Genomic DNA, 27,224 nt, shown 5'->3' with positions numbered 1-27,224 from the left:
ATACGGTAATAGTGGTGGATGCGTCTTATAATCGAGACAATACGGCAATAGTGGTGGTGCGTCTTTTAATCGGGACAATACGGTAATAGTGGTGGTGCGTCTTATAATCGGGACAATACGGTAATAGTGGTGGTGCGTCTTATAATCGGGACAATACGGTAATAGTGGTGGTGCGTCTTATAATCGGGACAATACGGTAATAGTGGTGGTGCGTCTTATAATTGGGGCAATACGGTAATAGTGGTGGTGCGTCTTATAATCGGGACAATACGGTAATAGTGGTGGTGCGTCTTATAATCGGGACAATGCGGTAATAGTGGTGGTGCGTCTTTTAATCGGGACAATACGGTAATAGTGGTGGTGCGTCTTATAATTGGGACAATACGGTAATAGTGGTGGTGCGTCTTATAATCGGGAAAATACGGTAATAGTGGTGGTGCGTCTTATAATTGGGACAATACGGTAATAGTGGTGGTGCGTCTTATAATCGGGACAATACGGTAATAGTGGTGGTGCGTCTTATAATCGGGACAATACGGCAATAGTGGTGAGTGCGTCTTATAATCGAGACATTACGGCAATAGTGGTGGTGCGTCTTATAATCGAGACATTACGGCAATAGTGGTGGTGCGTCTTATAATCGGGACAATACGGCAATAGTGGTGGTGCGTCTTATAATCGAGACATTACGGCAATAGTGGTGGTGCGTCTTATAATCGGGACAATACGGCAATAGTGGTGAGTGCGTCTTATAATCGAGACATTACGGCAATAGTGGTGGTGCGTCTTATAATCGAGACATTACGGCAATAGTGGTGGTGCGTCTTATAATCGGGACAATACGGCAATAGTGGTGAGTGCGTCTTATAATCGAGACATTACGGCAATAGTGGTGGTGCGTCTTATAATCGGGACAATACGGTAATAGTGGCTTCGCTCTCCCTCGCACGTGCGCGTCCCGTCGCGTACACATGCCGCTACTTCCTGTTGCGAGTGACGTCACGTCCGGCTCCCCCTCCCCCACTTGGTGGGGTGGGGGGGATGAGGAGCCCCCCCCCCCGCATGAGAAGAAGAAGAAGATGGCGGCGCGGGTGAGGGACGGCGTCTCGCCTCGCTCCGCCGTCACCTCCTCCTCCTCCACGCGGCTGCCCGCACGCAGCAGACTCGGCAGGCGCTCCAAGGACGGAGATGGAGGAGGAGGAGGCAGCGGCGGCGGCGGCTTCGATCAACGCGACGACGATAAGGAGAGGGAGAGCCGAGTTCAGGAGCAGCAGCAGCAGCGTCACCTCCACCCTGAGCAGCAGCAGCAGCAGCAGGCGGCGGCGGCGAGGTCGGTCGGGAGGCCGCGCAGTCGGCGGATCGGCGTGGGCTTCAGCTCGGACGAGAGCGAGGGAGAGGCGGGTGTGTCCCACCACCACCATCATCATCATCCCGTGTCCCCGTTCCCATCCATTCCGCACCCGCCGCCGCTGTCCCCTCACTCCCCTCCTCGCTACCAACATCCCCCTCCACCTTCTCCCCGCAAGGCCGAACTCAACAACGGCCTCAAGCGCGGCGACGCTTCGCAGTTCAAAGCCCCGGCGCCGTTGCCGAGCCCCAATGGCCGAGGAGGGGGTGCCAATGGGAACAGCAGCGGTAGCAGCAGCAGCGGCAGCGAAGGATATTCGGCATCCGAGGGCGAGGACGACGAGGGGAGGAAGCCCACTGGTGCCGCGAGGTTGCACGGGGACTCGAGGAGGCATCAACACCCTCGCCACCAGCACCACCACCAGCAGCAGCATCAACACCACCGGTTGCAGAGGCAACAACAGCAGCAGCAACAACAACAGGCTGTGGGCAGAGGGCTTGTCAAGTCTTCTCCGGGCGTCCAGCAGAATCCGAGCGAGAAGTTGTTCGGGGCGCGTTACGTAGCTGATGGCACAAACGGCGGTGGAACTGGACGTGGTGTTGAAGTTGATGGCGTTGCTGGCGACGGAGTGGTGGCTGGTGGCGGTGTTGGTGGTGATCGTGCCACCAAGCAGGGTGACCATCACGGCAACTGCGTGGTGCGAAACCGGCAGGTTGCGGGGTCAAGCGAGACCCACGCACCCACGGTCACCACCACCACCTCAACCTCGTCGTCGTCTACTACAACCACCACCACCTCCACCCCCCCGGACGCCAACCACTCTGGCAGCAACCACACGCGAGCGAGACGCGGCTCGGAGACTGAGCGGGAGCTGCTTCGCCAGTTCAAGGTGGAGGAGGGCGAGGCGGTGACCCGCCGGCGAGCCTTCTGTGCCCAGTACCTGTCCATGCTGCTCCTGCTGAGCACGGCTCTCTTCTTCCTGTGCCTCGCGTTCGTCTACGTGAACATCAGGACGGCGAACGAGCGACAGGGCAACGCCAGTGAGTTGTTGAGGCTGGGTGGCCGTGGTCAACGTGGGATGGATGGGGTGGGGGGATGGTTGTGTATCTGTGCGTGTGTGTTGAACTTATTTCGTATCGTGCGTTAATAAGTCTGGGATGCGGGGGAAAGACGACACGCTGAAGGCAAAAAGCAGTTCTAAAGAAAATGTGTTTTTTTTTTAAATCTGGATTTAAAAGTGCATGGCTCCCATGGGCTTCCTAATATCTGAAGGAAGAGAAGAATAAGACAGTCGGTTGTAGAGGCAGACGGAGATGAGATAAAGGAGGGTTAGATTAGATCATCTGTTTAATGTTATGACCAAGTAGGACACCAGGAATCCTTTTTGAAAGGGAGACTTGGGAGTTAAATGTAGAGGTTAGATAAGGTCATAGCCGGATAAGTTCATATCCGAGAGGACGTCCACCAGGGAGATGGAGTGATAAAATCCGCTCCAGTGCAGGGTGCTAGGTGGATTATTACACGGCAAAGTTACTTCAGCTGGTGGTGCTTTGGAAAGCCCTTCATTCACGGTGGATTAACCACGGTTGATGATTTGCATCTCGCCTGGAATGCTGCACCAATATCTCAGAAGCCAACTAGGCATGAGCCTGGCGCTAGGGCTTTGGTGGGTGATCACCACACGTACAACAGGTTGTCATAGGGCTTGCAGGCATGCGTGGTTGGGCAGTATAGCAAAATGTGTTGTTCTGTACCTCTGATTCCACGACCATGCTCCACGCCAGTGTTCTTAAATAATTTTCAGAGGGGGGGAGGGGGCACTTTCGGCGATAAGACATCATCAGTGTGAGGGCCGCCACACCATTTAAAACCATTGGGTTTGACGACACGATCGGGGTGTTTTCACATTTGTGTGTTGTCGGGGGGGCAGTGGCCTGCAGGCCTTGCAATGAAGACCGCTGCTCCACTCCTTCACCAACCCGCACTGACCAATGCGGTGAATTCTGGTCAAATAACCCCACGTCTCATTAAGATCAAGAGTCTGTTTTGCAAGGGAAACCTTTCAAATATAATGTAGAGGGTAGGTAGGTGTTGTAATGCGTGGAATCATATGTCTATGTGGGTGCCCTTTGACACCAGGCATTTAAATTTGGGTTTAAATTACGACATACGAAACGGTAAAAGTAATTAAACGTGTAAGAAAGGCAGGGCGTCCAAAGAAATGTGTAGTACTGGGATAAATAGTAAAGAAAACCTTAAGTATTTTCATCAACAAATTGAAAAAGCCAAAAAAGATTCACCTGTTCACAAAAAGGCTATAAGCAACTAACTGCTATGTTGCGCCAGTGAACAGGTGGATGTGTGTGAACTGACACATCTCTTTTGTAACGTTCTAACATAAACCCAGCTCTGCTGCTTAGGCAATGCGTTGTAGCATCCTTTATGGATAGGAAGCTTGAAAAAAATAAAACCTGATTTCTGCCACATATAGCCGACCCCAAACCAACTCAGACCAATTCTGTTACCTAAACTGATGGCATATAACCAAAGTGCCCAGAATTTGCCCCATCTCATCGATGCTTGGAAGCTATGCAGCACTGAGCCCGGCTAGTGCTTGGATGGGCGGAATACATCCACAGATACATGGGGCCACCGGACTACTTGGTGGGCAGCATAAAGCAGTGCACCAAAGTGCACTGTTATGCTGCGTAATTTTATGCTCTCACATCTATGCGCTCCGTGTTCACCCACACCGCACCAGCGTGGGTTACTTGATGGTCAAATGATCCCGCACGGCGTGGGGGAGCCCCTCGTCCAGCAGCGGATGAGAGGGCCTTCCCCCAATGCTGGCTCACGTGAAGCTGAAGCGAACGCTGGGATTGCAAGCGTGGGACGAGAGTGCAGTTTAGTCGCCCAGTCGTGGTGCATATTTGCTGCGACGTTGGGCACCTTTTGCCAAAACAGACGTATGAGCAAAATGAGGTCGAATGGGTTTCTTGTTTGAATTAAAGGCTCGATCAAACCTTTGCATTAACCCACACGAGCATTAGTGGATGATAGGAAAAACCCACTTTTCAGGAAGGGGCAAATCTTTTTTGCTGTGCTACACTAATATTTAATTGCCAACCACAGATTATTGCTAAATGTGACTTGGTCGACCTGCTTGTCTTGAAATTAGAAGTTTATATTGGGCTTCATTATTGCACAGAATCTATTTCTGTGTAACCTGTTCTGACCAGTATGGTGAAGTATGGTGAAAATAAAGAATCGCCCATGACCAGCAATTGTGTGGGGAGGCCTTTATCCATCAGTTGGTTGCCAAAGGGCTGTAGAAAGAGTAATTTAAGAGATTAAACACACCTGTTATGTGCTTCAATGTTTTTTCTGTGTTTTTTCTGCAGCATCAAGCAGTGCTTGCTGTAACCATTCTGCCTTGGTAAGTTTATAACCGCACCAACAACTTGCATGTGCCAAGACTAGAGTGTGAACCCTTTGGCAAAGAGGAGGGAGAAATCTTTTCCCCTGAGGAGAAGACTACGACGGGCACACCTTGGCATTATTATTTCGAGAAATAAGAGGGCTCGCATTATTGCCTCGTGCGATTTTTTTTTTATATCACGTATGCTTTCCTCTCGCAAGCACATAGTGAATGGCGGGCTGCATTTCTGAAATAAGACATGTGGCTATGATGTTTGCAGTTGAAGGATAAATATATTTTGCTGTCCATGTTGAAGTCTGTAGGCCTTGTGTGGCACCGGGTCGTATGAAGTGAAGTCATGGGCCCTATCTGGGCCATAATTTGCTCAACCCTGCATTAGCACACGTAGTTTTTCCACAAAGGGGCTATAACCCCCTGTTGTTAAATGGTCACGTTGTTGGTGGTGGTTTGTCTGGCAAAAAAGAGATAGGCTTCATTAAACCCACATTACAAGGTGCAATTGCAGCAAAGTAATTGGCCTAAATTAGCCGGCAAAACTGCGGCATTAAACTGCTGCTCATTGGTAACCGGGCACTGGAAGGGGAGTGCCCTTGGGGTGGTGTGGGATAATTTAAAATAAAATGTTCCCCCACCTCCCCCCCCCCCTTCTTACCATTACACTGTGCTGAATGCTAATGTTATAAATACATTTGTAACTTCAGAGTGCCTGACTCTTTTCAGCTGTCGGCTTTGCGAATGCTTGATTGAAACATAGGTTATCTGAGGCAACTTGTGATCAGGCACAGCTGCTGCTGCATTGTTGCCGCCGCAGTTTTCCCGCTTATGCCGCCGTTTAGGTTTTGACTATTTACTCATTCTGATCAATACGAGTCCCCCCCCCCACAACAGAGGTAAGCTGAGGTTAGCTACCGTCTCCGTATGACCTCTATGCCTTCTCTTAATGTCAGCGCAGTTCATGGCGTTTCATAGAACGTTTATTGCGCATTGATTTTTTTTTTTACCAGTAATTTTAAGGTCAAAAACTTGAAAGTTGAGTCCGATGTTCTGAAAGCCTCTCTCTCGTACCAGTGTGTTTGCCTGTGCACATGATATCTGTTCAACTTTGACCAGATTGGATGGTGGTTTTATGGGTTATGCCAGTATCTCAAACTGATGGCTCTGATTGCAGTTTAGCTGGTAGGTCAAAGGTCAGGGGCAACATGCATTTTTTTTCTGTTTCGTATGCCGAGGATTTGATCAACTATGTTTGTGTTCATGTCCGAGGCTGGTGAGTGAGCCAGTGGATGGCGTCAGGAGTATCTTCGTGGTGACTTATCAACATTTCTGCCAGTCAGTTAGCGAAGCGGGCAGTGGCATTACTTTGTGCTTATTTTTTTCAGATCGAGTCATATAGAGGTTCATAAACTCGCATATTCTATTCTTGCCTATGGCGGTATGTTCAGTAGCTAAATGCCTATGAGGTTTGCGAGCCACAAGAGGGCTTCAGGAGAGAGTTGTTGTAGTTTTGCTATTCCTCTTCCGTTGATGAAGCGCAGACTACGGTGGTGTACTATGTGGTCCGTAGTTTGGGTTGCTTGGCCATAATTGCACCGTGGTTTGTCTTTAATCTTTCATATATTAAGGAGATGGGTGCATTAGTTCGTTAATTTTCTGATGTGGTTGATGGTACATCAGTGTCTTCGAGGAATGTCAAAGCTATTTGACATTCCAGATCTGGGTGAGATTCTAGGAGGGTAACAGCACGATCCCAGAAGGGGGGGATCATCAGGACTTTTCAGCTAAGAGTTACATTGATGAGGTCTTCATTGATGGGCAGGTTGTCGTTGGCAAGAAAACCATGTACATTTATTTTGCAGTTCGCATCTCCCTGCAGATATTTGGTGGTAAAAGTTCACCATAACAGGGAGCCAGCGGATTTGTGTCGGTTGCGGTGTACCAGTTATGGTGCGTATCGCATTATTTGCTTGTGCATATAGCAGTTTAGGTTACAAACTCTTGGACCAGGCTGGAGGGCACAGTACTCTGCCACCAGCTTACATAGAGACCCACAGACTTGAATACAGAGTTCTTATTTCGTGCGACGGGGCGTCGATCGGCAATTTGGTATGACGGAGTTAATCAGCAATGTTTCTATATTCATGTTGAGGTTGGTGGGTGAGCGAGTGGGAACCTTCAGGAGTAGCCTCAAGGTGAGTATCTGAAATTCTGCCGTTGAATGATGGAAGCGGGGCAGCGGGCATTTCTATGTGGTCCATGGTTTTGAGACTGGCGACCTCAGTCGCACCCTTGGCTATTCTTAATTGTCCACCGGTGTATGCGATAGCCGCATATGCGATACGATGTTCTTGTGCGGTTCAATACAGGCCATTGTTTGCGTGGGTAAATTGAAACCGGGAGGTTTCTTCCATGGGGTCGGCGATTAGAGTGCTTGTTCAGAACATTGGCATTGTCCCACTGGGAGACAGACATGGGGTGAGCAAGTGAGGAGTTGACGGAGGTCTCGTGAACAGAATTACTGGTTGTATCACGGTGGCTGGCACCGGGTAAAGAATCGGGCCTGTTGCCATAATATGGGGCGCCCAGCTCTTTAAAACCTGGGGAGGAGGCGGGAAAGTGGAAATATTCATAAAAAAGAGAACACGGAGGATTGAATTATAGTTTAGCAACGGGGGGCTAACGATCATTCATTCCTGCTGCCCCTGATGAGTGCCGCAAAATGCATTCAGCATTCGCAGTTCTTTTACAAAAGCACTGTAAGTGCCCTTTGCAAGCATGCCCGTTGCTTTTAACGCTTTCCAAAGAAGGTTGAAAGCAATTAATGCGTTCGCTCTGTCCGTCTGTGGCAGGAGGGGATCATTTTAACTCTAAGAGGTGATCCAATGCGAACACGACTTTGGTGTGAGGGTTGTGTTGCTATTAGGGACTTACCCAAACCGAGAAAACCAGGGAAAGTGATCAAACGGTTTCCCCGGGCAGAGCCGTTATCCGAACGCCGGTGTCTCAGGTTGGCCTCCAAACACACCGCTTCCCGTCTGCCTCGTGAAAATGCTACTGATAGTGTCGCTTTGAGGATGAGCGTATGGCGGAAAGCTTAACAGAATCCACTCGTTTGCTTGATTTCCTTGCTTTTTTTGCCCCCCACCCCCCCCCCCAATAAACACGGAGGGAAAAGTGAAGATTACGGCACGTACACGTGATGTGCAAGCCAAGTTCCGGCAATGTGTATTCGAGTTCTGGAATTGGGGGCGGCCCTTTGCTTTGTGATAGACTTATGTTGCTGGAATAGGTTAAGTCGATGTGCGATTAAGTGCTAGGAGGATGTGAAGGGTCTGTTAGGAAGTGGTGGGGGGCGGGCGGGCGGGCGTGTCCTGCAGCTAGACAGGAGACTGCCAGGAAATGAGGCAGAAATGTGCAGAGCTGTCTGTGAATTCGAGTCATGTGCAGTTGCATGCGTGCTTGTTCGTAGCAAAAAAAAAAGATGTCTGGCATTGTTCCACCGACACGAGAGATATCCAGTGACTCATGTCCAAGTCCGGCTACTTATTTGCGTGAATTCTGAAAGAGATTGAAGTTCAAACCCATTGTGAGTTCCACTGAATGCGTTTTCTTTGTATTGCCATAGAACGAGTTAATTTTAAATGGGAATGGGGAAAATGCACTTAAAATATGTCGGTGCTTCGCAGAGGCTAGGTTTGAAAAAGGGAAAATAATATGAAAGTTTTGATTTTTTTTAAAATCGAGCGGAATTAAGTGTTAAAACATTCAGTATTGTTTAAACAGCATTGTTTCGGCCCTATATGAGGTTTGGTGTGGCATCATCTGAAGCATGGTTGTAACATGTGATACATCCACTCCCAGTCTGTGCGACCGAGTCTGAACATATCCACAGTTGAGCTCGATGAATATGCATTGTACTGTAATGTAATTATCGGACCACTTGTGGTTTGGCAGTCTTTCACTGTGGCTCTGTCACAGATTATAAGCTACTTGGTACTCTGAATGTCAAGCGCAGCATTCCTTTACCTTACTGTACTAAGTTCATATACATGCCACAGAATAAGCAGTTGACTCCCTCGACAGAGCCTGATGATATCGTGCCTACAGTTTGTGATTGGATTAGGAGCCTCCGTGGCGGGGCGGGGGGCACATTACAAAAGTGCGCTAGATGAATCGCTCCTTGCAGGTTGCACCCCTTGCACATTGTGAGACTTTGCAAGTGGATGCAGCCAATTTGTAACAAGAAAATCTAATTTGTCCGCCGCTATGGAAGCAGGAGTCGTTTGGGCCGTACTTGCAGTAATGCCTAGACGTTTGGAGCCCTCTGCTCTTGTGCGTGCCCATCTGCAGATGCCTCGCTGAGTGTCCTGCAGCTGCCGATGTCACCGCCGTCACGTGTTAGGGCCTCGCTGTCAGACGTGCGTGTATGTCCCTGTCATTATTGCTGGGCCACCTGATTATTTCAGTAATAGATAACGCGGCCGATTTTGAGGTTGATACTCGAGTAATCGTATAATGGCAAAATAGTTGGAGGAAAAACAAGTCAAACCTTACCTCATCGTCATTATCAGACGCGTCACGTTGGGCATTGCTTATAGGGGGTTTTCCCACCTTAAGGATTCAGAATGTCAGGGTCGTTTCCATTCTCAATGCGGCCTGAGTAATCGAACGTACAAAAAAAAGTAGTCGTTAACAATTTTTAGGAGATAAATTGACTTAATCGGCTGATCGTCCCAGCTTCAATTGGGATTTATGGTATTGAGAGCGATGGTTCAGCGGCGAGGGTTTTGTTTCTGTCGTGGCGTTCGGTGCCTTGTAAACGGAATGCTGCCACGGACCCCCGGGGTGCATAATGGATTGGGCAGCTGCAGCGGCACTGCCATGGATGCGCGGCGGTGTCGGTGCGTGCTCGCTGGCGCTCGTTTGGCGGCGGTCGCCCTGGCCTTGTGCCGGTGACGGGTGGGGGGCGGGCGGGGAGTACGCCGGTCCGCGGGCCTGGCGCGCGGAGCGTCTGCGTGAGCGCCACTCTGTCCCCGCTGACCCCCGGATGTGTCTGTGTCCCGTAGATATTTGAGATGCGCACTTAGAGGCATTAACGTTCAATGCGGTTGGTTTCTTTTAGTTTTTCTGCACTGCAATTTGGTTATAACAAAACCACTCCCGAGTTCACTGTGTCTCGTCAGATCTTGGAAACCAAGCTGGTTTTCGTCCTGGTTTTTACTTGGATAGGTTTGTGAAATGGCCAGGAGGTGGTAGTAGAGCACTGGATACTTGAATCCATCTGTGCAGAGCTTTGAGTGTTATCATTTCATGCCAGTGTGTTCTCTGGATGCTTCCGTTTGTCAAATGCGCAATACCATATTTAACCAAGCATCCCAATACAGGAGTCTCCAAAAAAAGTCTTGAGATTCAATTATGGGCAAATCAAGGGCGATTTTTAAGTTAATGTTGAAAAAAAAAGTTGCACAAGTCAGCATAAATAATGCAATATTAATGACCAAAGCATTGGGAGTCGATGTTGAATGGTTCCTTGTTCATTTCTATATCCTGGCATTTCTGAGCAGATTGTTATTGCAACATTAGCTTTAAAAAAAACAATGCTTGACATTGCCCTGAATGAACTAATATTAGATGTACGTATGCATTGAAATAATGCATACGTACATCTCATATCTGAGGTGGTTGTGAAACGGTTGTAAGAGCCGGTTCTTTTTGTGTTGACATTTGCTATGCTTCTTCCCTGACAGGACGATGGCCCCGAGTGGCAGATCCTCAGCAAACTCTACGATCATCTGGCCACCATCGCCGGTACATTGACAACAGCAGCAGTAGCAACAGCTGGTTCTCTTTGACGCGAATTGTCTTGCTGTCCACAATAATTGCAGCACAGCATATCGGATCAATTTTATCTGTACATACCAAATTAGCTGATAAATTATACGCCGATACTCCAGCGGTGTTTAATTTAGTAAAAAAAAATTACTTGGCCAAGGCAATGTGCTAGCAATTATTTCTTGAGCGTGTCCTCAAAGTTCGTGTAAATTTTTTTCCAAGGCATTCAAAGAATCCGGTGAAATAATTGAACCTAGAATTAACCGCGGGCAAGAATAAGTTGTTTTAATTGCCCATTTAAAGATGCACCCAAGTCAAAGTTCTTTCGCTCGCTTGTAGACTACAGCAGTGCAATTAGTAGTGGCGATTGCACCTTTAGAACACTGCACAGGTAATTACACGTGAAACGCATGAATAACTTGGAGCTCATTACAGTTAAATCTGAATTGGCGCAGCGTAATTGTTGCGCGGCGAGCGTAGCGCCCGATCGCCGGAGTGGCGCGTGTGTAATTGAGTGCAAGGTGGTACCCCCCCTTCCCCCGCCTGCGGGTTCAGGTCTCGTTCATTACCGCACCGCAGTGTTTCTGGGAGACGGTGGAAAGGGCGAGATTTCCCTCCTCGGGTTTTGATTTCGAAGAGATTTCTCTTGGTGGGGGGTGGGGGCGGTGAGCACCACTGTGCCGGTAACAAGGGGGGAAGTTTCCGCATATTGGGGCAATCTTGGAGCAAAAGTCTTAGGGTCCTCCGGTTTTTCCCTCCACATTTATAAACGTGCATTCTTTTGATTATTTTTTTGCTACAAATGTCCAAATGATAAGCCACTTTGTTGAGCTGTCATTTGTGGCCCAGGTCACTTCTTCTGACAAATAAGCTAATACCTCGGTGGGTTTGACTGGTAGGATGGGAATGGTTTCGTTGTATTTGTATGTTTGGGTGATTTGTTTACCTTGTACTTTGCACGACTATCGTGTTTTTGTATTTTTTTATATTGTTGTAATGTGTTTACCCGCCCCTTCTGGACATTTGTGAAAAAGAGCTTCATAGCTCATCGGATTCCTCCAGTATAAATACATATTCTGATTCTGTTCATGCACATGGAGTGTCATTTTGATGGTAATTTTAGTTGTAGAAAATGTGGCTTATTTATGGAATGAGTGAATGGCCCACGTACGTGAAACTTAATGCACCACTGTCGTCCCTGCGCTGATGAAATCGTGAGTTCGTCTGGGTGCATCCAACACCGCGGTATTTCATGAGCATTTCTCCCGTATGGGGAGAAAGTTGGACAGTATTTATATCTAAAGTGCAGTCCTAGTTAGTTGACTCGCTGCCCACTGTTCAAGTGCCTGTGACCGACTGCCTCTCTACGTAAATGAAATGTCCAGTATTTCTGCACAGCATAATTTGCGGAGATACTGTAGCATTTGGATGCTATGGGCATCAAATTGTATTGTAATGTATTAAAACGTTAGTTCAGCTGGGTGTCAGACAATTCAATATTTTGAGCATTTCTCCCCTTGTCACATTACTTTTGCTTGAATTGCAGTCCTGGTTGCTTTTTATGCCGTACCTATGTGAAAAGAAAAGCCACTTAGCCGTTATACCAATGATTACTCGCATCGATAAAATGTCTGGACCTGCTCACGAACGCCACGTGTCTCGCACAGGTGACCTGGACTGCGGGGACCACGTTCACATCAAGAGCCGCAGGATTTCGTTTGTAGATGCATACGCGTTCATCACGGTAACTTTCGGTCGGCGCTGCACCATTCTCGCATCGCGACACTGAGCGATCCTATATAGTCGGGGGAGGGGGTATGACATCGGTGCCATTTAACGATATACCTAAACCGGTTCAAGCCTGCCGTAAAATCACGTGATTTCTGTGTGGCCACCCCCACTCTAAATCCCTCCCTTCTCCCCCCTCCACCCCCTGTGAACAGCCGCTGCTCCGTTACGGGTCACTCTGTTTGCTCTTTCCTCATCACTCCCTCTCTTCCCTCCCCTCTCATCCCTGACATCTTTGCCGGGTCATGCCTTCTCTTCCCCTTCCTGTTTGGCTCTCTCCATTTCTTCCCGCTCCTCATCTTGAGCCGTGTCCACTTTGCCCGTCTTGGGGACTCTTGTCCCAGCGGCCCTACCCTATCCCAGTCTACTTGCTCATCTGCCTTTCTGTGCAACCGACTCTTCTCGCCTTCCCGTGGTGTCCCATGGGCACAAAGTTGTATCAATCATTAATTAAGTTATGTGTAATGGATATACTATCCTGAGTTTTTTCCAAATTTAGTAATGATATTCATTCAGCCCCCGATGACCACATCACCTGGAATGCACCTCATCTCATTAGATCTCGGAATCTAAGCTCGGTTAAGTGTGGATAGTGCTTGGGTGGGTGTCAACTATGCACAGGCAGGTTGTTATAGGGCTTGGGAGGAGACGTGGTGGGCATTAGCTTGGGAAGAGCAGCAAATTCGATTATTTTACTTTTCGCCTATTCTTCCGGTCTTATCGAAATCTGCAGCTATCATCGTGGTAAAGTATGGTTAAATAAGCTGTGGGGAGGCCGTCATCCAGCAGTGGATTAACAAGTGAGCTGTAGTCATGCAGCTGTGTGCAGTGTACATATTGATTCTGCTACACCATTGCTATATTTTGCGAAGAAACACAACGGAGGGAGTGTTACCCCCGCCCCCTCCCACTAGTACGTTTATTTTTGCTATGTTATCTCCACTGATGTGTTTGATGGTTTTAGACTCAAGTTTTCCCTTGTGCCTTTGGCGTAGACACCGAGAGGTCTCCTAATTGGCGGACGTCATTTGCTGCTCGTGAGTTTGCGTCGTCTTTGTGTTGCAGTCGACATCCCCATTGGTCAACGAGTCGATGTTCAACGCTTCACTCCAGACGATCATCGGGAGCGAAGCCGACCTCGGCATTCGGTGAGTTTGCATCACCCCCCAACACTCTGTGCACAGGACACCGTGAGCAGGACCTCGTGTGAAAGATGAATATAGCGTGCTCCATGAATCGCAGAGCAGTCGGCTACTGGTTGACAAACGACGGTCTTATTCCCACAACTGATCCCAGCTGTGCTGTCGTCATCGCGTCATGCGACGAAGCATCCATTTCGCATCTGTTACAGGGCAGTGGTAACCTTTCACGTTAGAGGAACGGTCCATGAAAGAGGATGTTGCAGAGCTACCTCTGAAATCCCTTGAAGTGACCCTCTGGTCCAGACAGTCGTGGACAGCAGTTTCCCACCTGCCTCTACACGACAGTCAAACCCATATCTTTAATTCTAACCAAATTAAGTACGAAAGCAAATGTGATTTATATCATTTATTTGGTGCAGTTATTGGTGACCAGAATTCACTTTGATTAAACTGAACCCAAACTCTCAACGTTTGAGTCACTGGGCCACCTCGGCAGGTGGCTACATTTTGTGCGATTCTACAGTGCGATTCTAATTCACGGTGTGATTCTAACCCCGCACCTCCCTTCAGCTCGGTTGGCTACGTACAGTGCGAAAGAAGTTCAACACGCGTACATTTTAATCCGCTTGATGCTACTTTTGACGTTCGCCACCATTTTGCGTGTCACCAGGTTGCTCGGCGAGGACACGGAGCAGGAGGTCGCGAACCTCGTGGACGTTCGATACCTCGAGTCGACGCACCCGCAGAGGTCCTTCATCTGCCGCCTGCGCAGGGCCTTCCTCACAGTGCTGCACAAGCTGTTCATTGTGTTTGCAGGTGAGGGGCCACACACACACACACCCTCTCTTGCCACCTTTGTCGCCACTACCAGCACCGCCACCACACTTGCGGAGCCGTGAAGATAAACTGAAAACGACATTATTTTGTATTCTACCAGGTAAAGCCCACTGAGCTATGCTGCTCTTTATCAGAAGTGATCTGGTCACAAATGATGGCCCAACGAAGTGGCTTATCACATGTGGAAATGTATAGCTTGCCAAATACTCTAAACGCATGTTGATTCTAAATGTGGAGGGAAAAACCGGAGGACCTGGAGAAAAATCCATGCAACCACGGGTAGAACATGCAAACTCCAAATATAGACCCCACAACCTCCTGTATACCAGGCGAGGTAGTTACCATCTCGCCACCGTGGCAACATTAATTACCTCGGGAAGAGGTGCCACTGTATAGTAAATCAGCGCAGGCCTCACGGTTTGACAACTGTTTGTCAAACCGAGTAGTCGGTAAGGGAATTTACATGGTGATGGATTATTTACATTGCAAAATTATAGATGTGTCTAAGTGTTACCGCATCTCAAGATGTTGTACAGCAACAGTCATCATATTTATGTAATAGAGAATGGCAGTTTGCCAATGGCAGAGGAGAACAGGATGTTTTTTTTTGCCTGAACTTGAAGAGGCTTGGAATCAAAAGCACGGATGGCTGGGGTAAGGGAGCTGCAGATTGGGCAGCAGTTTGAAACAATCTTGATGTAGCCTAGATTTTGTGCTAGGATTAATTGCATGGCAAAGGTGAGAGCTAGTGATACGATTACCTCTAAGCTTCAGGTAAATTCCTCAATGTAGATAATCTTATCGCCTCTTCCCTATCAACCGGCCCTCGTCGAATCGACATTTGCGACATTTGCGACGCGTTCTCGTGACACCACCGGTTGAAAAATTTCCATAGCCGAGTGCACACGGCGGTCAAACCTGGACGCGTGTTGTGTGCGCCTACAGGTGTGGGGATTGTGCTGGGCGTGCTGGCCTACATGAAGTATCGCTGGCGGAAGGAGGAGGAAGAGACCAGGAACATGTATGACCTGGTCGAGAGAATCGTCGGTAAGTAAATCACCTTTCTTTCTTACTTAATTTGAAAGCCCATGACTGTTATGGTGAGTTTCTAAGGCCGTTCAATGTCATCTTGCATCTATTTAAGACCGAAACAGGAGGAATTATCCACAATTCTTGCCATCGCCTGTTGAAGCTGGTTGTAATTACCAGCGAAACGCCACGGTACTCGAATTGTAAATGTGGGTTTACTCTCCAACACACCTGTGTGCTAAACTATTATCTAATTGGCATGTTTTTCTTACGTGACAAACCTCACTAATTGGCTGTGTCAGGTGATGGCGGGTTTAACTACACATTTATCTGTACGCGATCTAACCGGAAACCAAAAAAAACCTCTCATGAATCGATTCCATTTTGTTTCTCCTGCAAAAGCATCCGTGGCGATGTTTGGTGATGCGAGAGAGATTTAATTTCACTTGACTGCTGTCACAAATTAGGTGATGGAGGGAATTACCTGCCACGTGTCGTGCTAACACGGTGGTTAAGAGACGAGGAGAAGCCAGGTGGTAGTTCCTTTGTTGAATCTCCAATTAGGTGACTTGTTAGGATCATCGCGTGCCGGCCACTTATCCTGCCCCACCGGCTGTCGGTGCCTTTCCCGGCTGACAAAAGCGTCGAGGCGTCGAGTGGGTTTGAAATGAAATGGCTTGAAGGAGAGTTGGCGCATTCCTAATTGGCACAGTTACACCAGATTCCGGGCTTTGAAGGTCGAACATATTAATAGCTTCGCTTTCGGTGGTGGCCGTCTTTCGCTTTGACGCTTTGGCTGTCGGCAGATCTCGCACGCCACGAACCTCAGGGGGATGGTCCGTGTGTGAAATCTCGATTGCATTCTTTCCCCCCACTCCCCCGGGTACAGCGCAAGTTAATACAGCGGCATGGGACCGGTCGCTCTGTAACACCGGTGCTGGCGGCTGCCGTGGTGTGTGTAACGATTGTTACTTTGCAACTGGTTTACATGCCCTAAGATTACGGAGTTTGGAGACATGACGGCGATTCTGTGTGTGCGTGGTTTTTTTGTTTTCCGTTTTCATCATACAGTGCACAATGATGATCGCTGTTTACTCCTTGTGACATTTCTAACACATTTTTTGACCTGCAATAAAACAGGAGGAATTATTTACTTTCACGTGAATACTCAACATGCACAGAACATATTGCAACTATAAATTACTGATGTGGTTATATATTTAAATATAGAACGTTTAAACCTGCAGTTGTTTAAATACCATTATGTGTGTGTGTGTGTGTTTCGTGTAGCTATATGACAACTCATCTGCAATGCACTCAATCTCTTCAGATCTCAGAGACTAAGCTGGGGTGGAGCCTGGATAGTGCTTGGATGGGCAGCCACCAAGCATGACAGCTGTGGGGGCTATGTGGTTGTGGGCAGCAGAGGGCAGTGCAGCATAATACAATTATGTACTGTACTTTGCTGCCCACCGTCACCAATCCACACTGACGGGAGCGTGACGGTGCGGTCAAACAAACCCCACAACCCGCACAGCGCGGGGAGGGTGCGATTCAGTCGTGGATTGTACGCACGTGGAACGTCTCTCGCACCGTACGTAGCCGACCACGCCAATCGGAGGTGCGGAGAAGGACGACAAACAATGAGGTTGTAAGTGTACAGATAAATGAGGTGGGTGAATGGAAGATGTGCGTTCATTTGTAACTGAAAGGCCCGCTCGTTGTTGCAGAAATGCTGCGGAGCCACAGCGAGAACTGCGTGGAGAACAAATCCCTGCAGCCCGTGCTGCCTCTTCCCCACGTCAGGGACACGCTCATTCCGCTGCAGGAGAGGTGAGTAGCTCGTGGGGCAACCTCTTTTTAGAATCGGAATCTTTATTTATCCTGGAGAAGCTCTTGAAGACAAGGGCGGGCTTCCCAAAAACGATTCCGCAAGGGAAAAGGAAAGAGATGAGGAAGGGAATGGATCGGTTTGTGGGACAATTTGAGCAGTTGGACAGGACTTTCCATGAGAGACGAAAGGTTGAAAGCATCTTTTGTGGGACACCGACCCACCCATCTTCCCTCACTTATCAAACAAGCTCAACACATTCGACTGATGAGGATGACAGTAGATGTGGGCAGCGGAGAGTAGTGGAGCAAAATCCATCGTACTGTGATTTTATGCTCTTACATCAATGCTCCCTGCATTCACCAACACGCAATGACCAACGTGGTGAATTTTTGTTTTTTAAACTTCCACGACCCACACGGCATCGGGAGGCCCTCATCCAGCAGTGGATTGACAAAAGGGGCTGTACATGTGCGTGTACAACAGCACTTGTCCCAACAGTCTCTGCGGCAGTGGGTGATGACGTGCCCAGTGGGAGCACGTTCACCACTTTCTGCAGATGTTCACGGTATGAATCAGAATATTTATTTATTAGAGGAATCCGATGAGCTGCAAAGCTTTTTTTCCACAGATGTTACGGTGTAAATCCAGCGGCCGCCCTGATTAATACTGCGGTGGGCATTAACCGCAAGAATACGCTACGTGACTGGGCCCTTGTGTGCCGGCGTCGTGGTTCAAATTTTGCCAAATAAAAAAACGCACACATATTACTCTTATTTGTTGACATCCACAGATGGAATGCGCCTTACAAATGTAAATGATTAACACATTCCTGCGGAGGGAGCCAGGGTCAACGGCGGCGTGGTGTATTCCGCAAATATGGCCGACTGAGGGCGGGGCACAAGCCGGCGTGAGGAGGTTAAACGTTGAGTTTTATAAGGGCACCACGGGATGACCAGCCCCTCCCCACCCAGCCCCACCCCTCCCACCCCCCACCCTCCCCACCCAGCTTTTCCCCACCCTCCCCTCTCCACCCAGCCCCACCCCTCCCATTTTTGGATGCACGACGGACGGACGGACACAATAATCTCCTGTGGGCTGGTGGAACCAGGTGGTTCCTACCAGTATTATTGCTCACAAATGTGGAAATCTGGCAGACCCCTCCTGAAAAAGAATTGTGCGATTAAGTGAGGCTTTCCTGGATAAAGAAGCCTAAATATGATAATGGAAAAATGCGGGAGGATCTTTATTTTGTGGGTGTGTGACTACGCACACGAACAGCACTTGCTCCGACAGTCTGCTAATGCTATACGGGGGATCTTTGTCTTCGTCTTTGTACGCAGGCGGAGGATGCGCCGGGTCTGGCGCCGCGCCGTGGCGTTCATCGCCGCCAACGAATCGCGCGTGCGCACGGAGCGGCAGCGCATGGCCGGCGAGGACTGCGAGGTCTGGCGCTGGACGCAGGCCGCGGTCACGGCTCCGCCGCCGGGGAAGCTGCCCGCCAAGATCTGGCAGGGCAAGGGTGAGCTGCTCGGCGTGATCCCCCCCCCTCCGCTTTGCTCAGCCGTGCGCACGCGCAGGGTTCGGGCCTTTCGTATGTCCTGCATGTTGAGCTTCTTTCACGCCGTACGTAGCCAACCGTACTAATCGGAGGTGCGTGGGACGAACCACGAGTTAAATACAGCGTAGGCTTCCCAGGAGTGGAGAACATGCCACCACGGCCCACCGATAACAATAATAATGATTATTTCAACTTGTAACACACCGCCCTGTTGTTCGCTCGCTCTCGAAGAGCGAGAGAACGACTGAGGCATGAGGAACCACAGGCAAGCCGGGAGGCGGCAGGCCGCGCCATGAGCCGGCGCCAATAATTTTCCCCAGCTCTACGTGAAGGTGTTAGCGGACATTTACTGAGTGTGTTTACTTGCAGGAGGAGACTGGAGCACCTGTTTTTGTACCCACTAATCGGGTACCAGAGTCTCAAAAAAAAAATTCTCACACCGGTTGCCATGTGTAGTAGTAGTTGCGAGTGTTGGCATTGATTTTAATCGATGACTCATTACGTGCCTATCATTCAGCCCTAATTACAATGCAACGCTTGCCTTGGGAGTTTATCATACTTTACCCTTGAACATTTCTTTCCTGATATTGCGGTAGTTTAATGATTACTCGGTGTTTGTTCTTCAAAGTGCATGCTGGCATGCTCTGACTGACGTGGCAATGTTTTTCTGTGCCTCTTTGCAGCCTTCCATCTGGATCGGAGGAACTCCCCACTGCACAGCCTCACTCCCTGCCTCAAGATACGCAACATGTTTGACCCAGACATGTATGTACACTGTCTTAAGCGGATTAGCCTTCCCGTCTGGGAGGGGGATGAGGGGGTGTATTTGTGGTGAAGTAGCTTACTTGCAGCTGGAGTGGCCGCCGAATACAAATGTGCCTGTGCAGGAACGTTCGTAATCAATGCAAAAACACCCTTCTGTGGCGTGTGGATCAAAAACATGGACATGAAATAAATTAATTGAACTCAACCTGTGAAGAAGCACACACAGATGCCTGCTTGGAAACACATTGAGACAAAGGGGAACATAGGAATTAGACAACACGTGCAGGTTCATGATAAAATTCTGACCGTTAAGAAAAATTATTTGGCTTGGGCAGCACGCGTCGCTCAGAACGACGGAGCAGCAGCCAAGGCATGGGACACATCCGGGAGGACATATTCTGACATCGAGCGATAAAACCAGCTCATGTGCAGGTGCTAGGCGTGTTCTATCGCACGATCGTGAGAGACGGCAAAGGTTGATTGGCACGACGCGTGAGCTTCGCTGTTCGCGCTGGGACCTTCTTCAAGACCTGAATTGAGCAGCTCATGCCGTATAAACGAGGAGGCGGTAGTAGAACCTCCCAAAACATTGGGCGAAACCTATGACATGGCACAGAGCACGCTGTGCATTCCGAGAACACATGGGCGAGCTAGAGAGCATCTTATTTTCTCTGCTGTGGAGGCGAGGCATTAATTCTTGGATTGCTGATATTTTGTCATAAAAAAAAAATCCTCTTCTCGGTTCTTGCCACTGGCACTGCGGAGGCTCTGCATCTCTGTTGATGATGATGTTTTGCTGCTGCCGATGATGTTGATGCTTTGCTGTTGATGACGATGATGCTATTGTCCTTTTCAGGGAAATTGGGGAGAACTGGCACCTGTCAATCCACGATGCCATCATGGAGAAGTGCCATGACAACGGTGGCATCGTCCACATCGAGGTGGACAAGACCTCGCATGAGGTGAACAGTGCAGCTGCTGCGCCCACCACCCCACTGCCTCCGATTTAGGACGGTTGGCTACGTACGGTGCGAAAGAAGTTGAGCATACATACACACAGACTCATTCTGCCTTTCGTGTGCTGCCCAGGGCTGCGTGTACGTCAAGTGCCTTTCGCCTGAGCACGCTGGGAAGGCATTCAAATCGTTGCACGGATCGTGGTTTGACGGTAAGGAGCACAACCATCACCCTCCGCGCCTGGAATGGCAATAATTAATAACCGTGGTATCGCAGCAAAGGGGTATTTCTTCTCCTTGGTCGCCTTTGCATGTGCCAATCCCATATTCCTATGTCGGGAGCGTAGAGGAGGAATTCAAAGGCAAAAACCTAGCTCCCTCTGGAACGATCACCATGACCAGAGAAAACAAGAAGTGGAACACGTTCATCCAGCCTTATCCGTCGACTGCCTTGCGGCGACTTTTGGAAGAAAAGAAAGAGGGAAATATCAGGAGGCAGTCTACCCATACGGACAGCCACTTTGACTTGCCACGAAGTGTTATTAATTCTATCGACCCTGGAGGGAAAGGTGGGGCTGGTGCCTTCATTGCTGGAGGGACAAAAGTGGTTATTGTAAACAAATGACTGGCGTTTCCTTTTACGTTAAAGCGCGTGCCACTGTTTCCCACAGGCAAGCTGGTGACGGTGAAGTACCTGTGGTTGGAGCGGTACCACCAGCGGTTTCCGCACGCCGTCACCAGCAACATCCCCATGCAGCCGTCGAACCGAGCGGCAAACGCGGCCCCCTCCTCCTCCCCCCCCGGTTGCCAAGTGGAGAGGCACGGCGACAAGACAATCTAAAAATCACGCTGCTTCCTCGCCGCAACACCGCGAGTCCCCTCGCCTTCTTCAAACCGGCCTTGCCTGCCTCAAGTTCTCTCTCCTTCCTTGACCGTCCCCTGCTACCCGTCGCGCCAACACTCCACTCACCCACCCCCCCCCCCTTTCCCCACCGTGCTCCCTTTTTACGCATGGGAAAAATCACCCGTTGAGTCGGCGTTGATCTCAGACGATCGCTTGATGCTTCGTTTTTCTGTTTATCCCCCCTACGGCTCGACTTTTTTGTGTTTGACCCTTTGGACTACTGCCTGCGAGTGCCCGTATGTACGCTGCTATTCTGTCAAAGTGCAGTATTACTAATGGGGGTGGGGGGGTTTGGCATATGCTTCTTGTTGTAGGACCCTTGAATTCACTCTGGTCTACAGATTCCAATCCCATCTGAAAAATGTGCATTTAAAAAAAGCCATTTTTACAATCAACTTAATTGAACTCAATTTTCTTATTTTTATGTAAGAAGTAGCGTCAACCTTTTTTACATGTGAGAAAAAAATTACAAAAATCTTTTAAACAATAAGTCTGATGTTTCTTAACGAATACTGCAAATTGCGGTGTTTCGTTATATATTTTTTACCTTGTATATTTTGTTGCAAAGGCCTCCTTGACAGCCGTGGCAACCCCGTGGACTGTTTCGCCATGTCCCCGTGCGAGCCGCAGCGCTGCTTGATCACCGTGGGTCCACGGTGGGAGACGCGTTGCATAACCGCCACGGCCTCCCTCTCTCGCTGGCATTCGTTTGCACAATAACGCCGGGGGGGCTTGCCTCTCCGCCTCCCCACAGGGGATCTCCAGGCTAAATTCCTCGCACCCCCGCCACGGTCTGCCTTTTACAATCGCCGAGCGAGAGACGCTTGCTATCCGCCGCCTTGTTGACTGGGGTCGGATCGCTCTGGACACCATGCCGTGTGTGCGAAAACACCCAAGGTTTTTGCAGTGCTGTGCGCTGGCCACCGGAAAGTAAAGCAAATAGTTTGCGAACAGGGTGATCCATTTTATCGACTGACCTGAGCTCGCGCGTGATTAAATGTTGTGTAAGCACGTCACACCCGCTACGTTGGAGTGCATCGGGAGGGCATTGGTGATGTAATGAGTGGAATGAGATTGTTAGGAGACGTGCCGGACGCTTCAAAATGAAGTTGTGCTCTCCTTATAGTTTTTCGCTTATTTAAGCGGGGTACTGGTAAGTAGATCGCCCATGTATTTCTCTTTCGGAGTACGAGAGTGTGCCGGTTGTTGCCAAGCGCGCCCCCACCCCCCATGTTCGCGTGCAAGTGAGGAATTGGCCGAAACTTCTCAATGCGGGACCCTCCTCCTGAGAGAGTCCCGAGGCTCGGCCACGACTTCCTTGGATTCCAAAAAAGTACAACACTCTTCTGTACGACGTGAAATTGTGGTTTTATGACGTGTTCAGTCTGTTGAAGCGAGACGAAACAAACCTTGGCCTGTGGTGGGGATTGAGCACAGGAGTTTGAGGGTCCCCCGGTACACAGGGTGTTTTAAAATTCTTACTGCAAGCAAGATACACGGCGAGTCACCCAAGCTCCCGTATTACAATTTGTTCCTGACGGTCCACTCTTGGTGTTGCGTTTGCGATGGATTCGTTTATTTTAGTTTTATATCTATATTTTCCTACCTAATCGCATATATTGATTTTCGTGTCTTTTTTGGGACCTGTTAATAGGTTGTGTTTGTATTGGATGCTACCTGCGTTAGGAGAGTGGGGAGGCGGGGTGGTTGTTACAAATGTTTTAAGTGGGTGCATCTCCCGAGTGTAAATGCAAACTGTACATTTTATTTTTTCCGTCGGGTTATTTTGCAAAGATGTAAAGTTGTAATGGTGATGCTTTGTTTGCGTGCCCGCCTCTCGGGTGGCGATGTTGGTCCGGAACAGACCGCGATCCCCCATCCGAAAGCGCACTCGAATCTCACAAAATTTTATGAAACTCTTGAAACTGCTGAGCAACAATTGCGCAAAGTGTGAATTGAACAATTTTTTTTAAAGGTCTCGTTTTTTGTACAGGTTCGGTGTTTTGTTTTAAAGCGTTTTTTGTAACGACAGTGCTGAGATTGCAATTCCATTAAAGCCATTTTGTGACTGAAACCATTATAAAATGCGTAATTGCAAGGGGCACTTGCTTTTCTTATTTTTAAACAATTGGACTTTGTACATTTTTAAACATGTATTATTATTAATGCATTTATATTTAAACATTTTGCCATTTGCTTCATTTCCATTGCTGTGCACTTGAATGCATTTGCATTTCCGTCAAGAAGTGGCCGCATCGCAAGAGAGTTTCCGTTGGAGCCGTGGTTTCGTTCACAATCGCGGTGTTTATACGAATACAACAAAAAAAAACCACCACGTGACCCCTTGACCCACCATTGCTCACGACCTCTTCTCGGGCTCTTGCAAAAAAATGTTTGGCCAAAAAAAAAAATCTGACCTCCATTTCCAGCATCTGTTTACAAAACGGGCCCTGTGAAACAACCTTGTACTGACAATGTTATCTGGTGCTTGGGTTTGGACAGCACAGTATTCCAGGCTCAATTATGTCTCAATCCCCAATTTACACTGCAGCAAAACCGCTTAGATTTTCCAGTTTATTTCTTTTTTTTTAAGTGCGCTTTTGTTCACCAAACACCTAAAGCCGGTTGTGGAAACGTTGACGTCCCATTGCATGAGCATAGCCTTCTGTTGACAGCTGAGCAGCTCCCTGTTATATTTTTCTTTAAAAATGTATTTCCAAAGTATTACAGCAATACCACCGCATTGCGTACGTGTACCTAAAGTGCAAAGACATTATTAGACAGTGTTACCCAGCTTGCGTACTGGCGATGCATATCTTGTTGGTGTGCCTTAACTACAAAAAGAAACTGCATTTCATGCTTGAAGAGGCTGCTGTTTGAATGTTGTTGCACGGCGTTTTGGTTTTTTTAATGGGGGTGGTGGTGGGGGGGGATTCACGCGTAAAGTCATGTCAGTGTGTCTGACGTGTGTGTTCCTATATATTACAAACAATAAAAAGGTGCTTTTTTATTTTAAACACACGTGCGTGCACGCACACGCGCGCGCACGAGTGCATGTGGCGCGTAGTGTTCGCGCGCGCACTCTGCGCTCTCCGTGTCGGGGACAGGGACGGGGATTTGCGGTCACCTCGCTCCCTCGTCCGCGCAAGTTTTGGAACACGGTTCGATTTAAATTCCGTGAACTGGTGCGAGCTTGGGGTTGGTTTGGCTTTTGGTTGTGGTGGCGGTGGAGTGCGCTCGGAACACGAGAGGACGCGTCGTGGCCGCTCGCCCCGCGTGGACGGGCGGAACTTTTTTTGTCTAAAGGCTGCAGCCCTAAATTTGTTATCCGAGTACTGTACAAAGGTATTTAATTAAAGTTTACTCATTTTTCAGACGCCGTCTCCTCTTCTGTTGTACATTCACAGCTGCGCGGTCAGTGGTACAGGTTGGCCCAAAATGCGGAACACATACGGTTATATTTTGATTTCAAGCTTTCATGACTGCAGGGATTCATATTCTTGGTTCGTTCGGTAAAGTCACGTAGAAGGGAAATAATAAAATAATATAAATATAAAACTATAAAAATTCTCACGACGTTTCGACTGCAACACAAGCAATCATCATCAGGTGTGAAATCATCGCTCCCTCTTGCTGTGGATTTCACACCTGATGATGATTGCTTGTGTTGCAGTCGAAACGTCGTGAGAATTTAAATTTTTTATATTTCTATTTTATTATTTCCCTTCCACGTGACTTTACCGATAGAACCAAGAATATACATACGGTTATTTCATTTATTTAAAACATTTTAATGTATTATTTAAGTTAATATTTTATCTCAATATATTTTCTTATTTCTGTGGGGTCACCTCGTATGCGTCATGTACGAAACTGGACCAAGAACCCTGAATTAATTGAAACAAAACAATTGGTGAATGCTTCAAGATTACACAGCTGTAATCTTTTTTTAAGTCTTAAATTAATTTCAAAAGAATCCATGCATACGTTAGTGTTCAGAGAAGTGGGTTTGAATATTTGTGAAATTGAAAAAACCTTTTATGTGATTTGTTCAAATATAACCCTTTGTGCCCTGACTTGGGCCACCTTGTAAATTATCTCAATTTCAGCGAAAGCTGATGCACTGAAGTGGTTTCTCTACTCGGGTGGAAAATATAGTTGTAGGCAGTGTTGTACAAAACGAAATCCTACATTTTATGTTGAACTTATTTCACGCCATGCGTAGCCAACCGTGCTAATCGGAGGTGCGGGAAACAATACTGACCAAATCCACCTTGAGAATAGGTCAGAGTGGTTTCCTACTCTTGAGCATGGTGCATTGCTTACTCAAAGGCCCTGAACTTGTGGTGAAAATACCACACTGCTTTTGCAGGTTTAATTATTTAAATCAATAACTTGATTACCTGCGAAGTGCTAATTTCATCAATCCCAGAGGAATTAAAAGCTGACTCCACCCCGACTGGGATTTAAACTTCGAAACTGCATTCGGAAGCCACACACTCCACTACTGTGCTGCCCCAGTAGTCATGATCAATCATACACTGCTAGATGAAGGCGTCTCCAAACAGCCGTCTCCAAACCGTGGTCGGCTCACGGACTCGAAAAGCAACGATGTCATCGAGCTCCTGCACGCGAGCTGATGTCAACGCTCCACCTTCTTGGTGGACCCTCGACCACGGCTTGCCTGCCTGCTTTGCCTGCCATCCCTTTTTGCCACGTGTCCTGCGCAAGCCCACTCACGCACTCTTATTAACAGCCGAAAATTAAGTCTAGCTTTTTGTTGTGTAGTGTAATAGCGCCGGCTGCTGCCCAGCAGCGGCAACTGCGGTGGACAAACAGCACCTCCACGGGTGCGTGTCGGCAGGGCGGACGAACTGGGGCAAGGGTCACGGAAGACCCCATCTGGAAGCCCCTGGAACCTGCTAGTGAGTTCGAGAAGGGAGGCGCGGCCAGGGCGGAGCCAGGCCGCGCTGGGAGCATAAAAGCAGCTGAGAGCGGGGGCTCGAGGCTGCCGGTTCTGGGAGTGAACTCGTGTCGTCGTCTTCGCTAGATATTGCGCGGCCGGATAGTTGTTGGCTGTCTCGGTCAGCGCCATCAGTGTTACACGGTCAGGGTTGTGTCGAGGCTGGGCTAGACGACGAGCGAGAGTGCGAACCTGTGAAATGTGAAGGTCTAAATAAAGAAGGCATCTCCTGGAAAACCCTTGTCTCCGAATCATTGACACCAGTGGCGGCTCCTGCAAAATCTCTCAGGGGGGGCAAATGTCTGGATGATTGATAAGGATAAGGTCCACCCATGCAATGAATAAATTAACAGCTTAAGCATGTAAAGGCAACTTCACTTCTTTAATATTAATGAAAAATAAAGTGACTCTTACAATACATCTTGTTTGTTTATATACTCACTATTAAAACAAACCACTCAAGTTTTTTTTATTAAAGATTCCACTAGGTGGCGATAAATTATATTGTTGGATGAAACGTGCTTACGTATGATGACGTTAGCACGTATGATGACGTAAGCACGTTAGTGCATGCCCTCCCGGAAGCCATAGAGAATGCATTGCAGCGCCCCCGTTCGAAAAGAAACATCTTTGAATGTAAGTCTATGGGGCCACTCGGGGCGATTCTCAGCCGGAGTGAAATGGCCCAAAAAGAGGCGGTACTCCACAGAACGTGACATGACGCTGATTGGACTATATCCAGAGGCACAGTGACGGCTAGCGTGACTCTGTGGTTGAATGACATTGGTGGTGCGTCGCCCAATCGCCCTAATGAAGAAACCGCCCCTGATTG

At 48.5% G+C, this 27,224-nt stretch overlaps 1 protein-coding gene across 1 annotated transcript; it reads left to right on the top strand.

The window, feature by feature from the left end:
* Window positions 1-1,079: 1,079 nt before the first annotated feature.
* On the top strand, window positions 1,080-24,805 carry LOC144934834 (inner nuclear membrane protein Man1-like). The gene is made up of 13 exons (XM_078861038.1): window positions 1,080-2,388; window positions 4,750-4,784; window positions 10,532-10,592; window positions 12,284-12,360; window positions 13,470-13,552; window positions 14,217-14,362; window positions 15,329-15,430; window positions 17,143-17,245; window positions 18,587-18,765; window positions 19,488-19,569; window positions 20,426-20,531; window positions 20,659-20,737; window positions 21,197-24,805. The coding sequence occupies exons 1-13, from the start codon at window positions 1,080-1,082 to the stop codon at window positions 21,364-21,366; spliced, it is 2,532 nt and encodes an 843-aa protein (XP_078717164.1). The 3' UTR covers window positions 21,367-24,805.
* The last annotated feature ends 2,419 nt before the right edge of the window (window positions 24,806-27,224 follow it).

This window comes from Lampetra fluviatilis, chromosome 11 (genome assembly GCF_964198595.1).
Source record: "Lampetra fluviatilis chromosome 11, kcLamFluv1.1, whole genome shotgun sequence".
Classification (NCBI taxonomy): domain Eukaryota; kingdom Metazoa; phylum Chordata; class Hyperoartia; order Petromyzontiformes; family Petromyzontidae; genus Lampetra; species Lampetra fluviatilis.
Note: the sequence above shows the minus strand (reverse complement) of the source record. Positions and strands in the feature narration are given on the sequence as shown.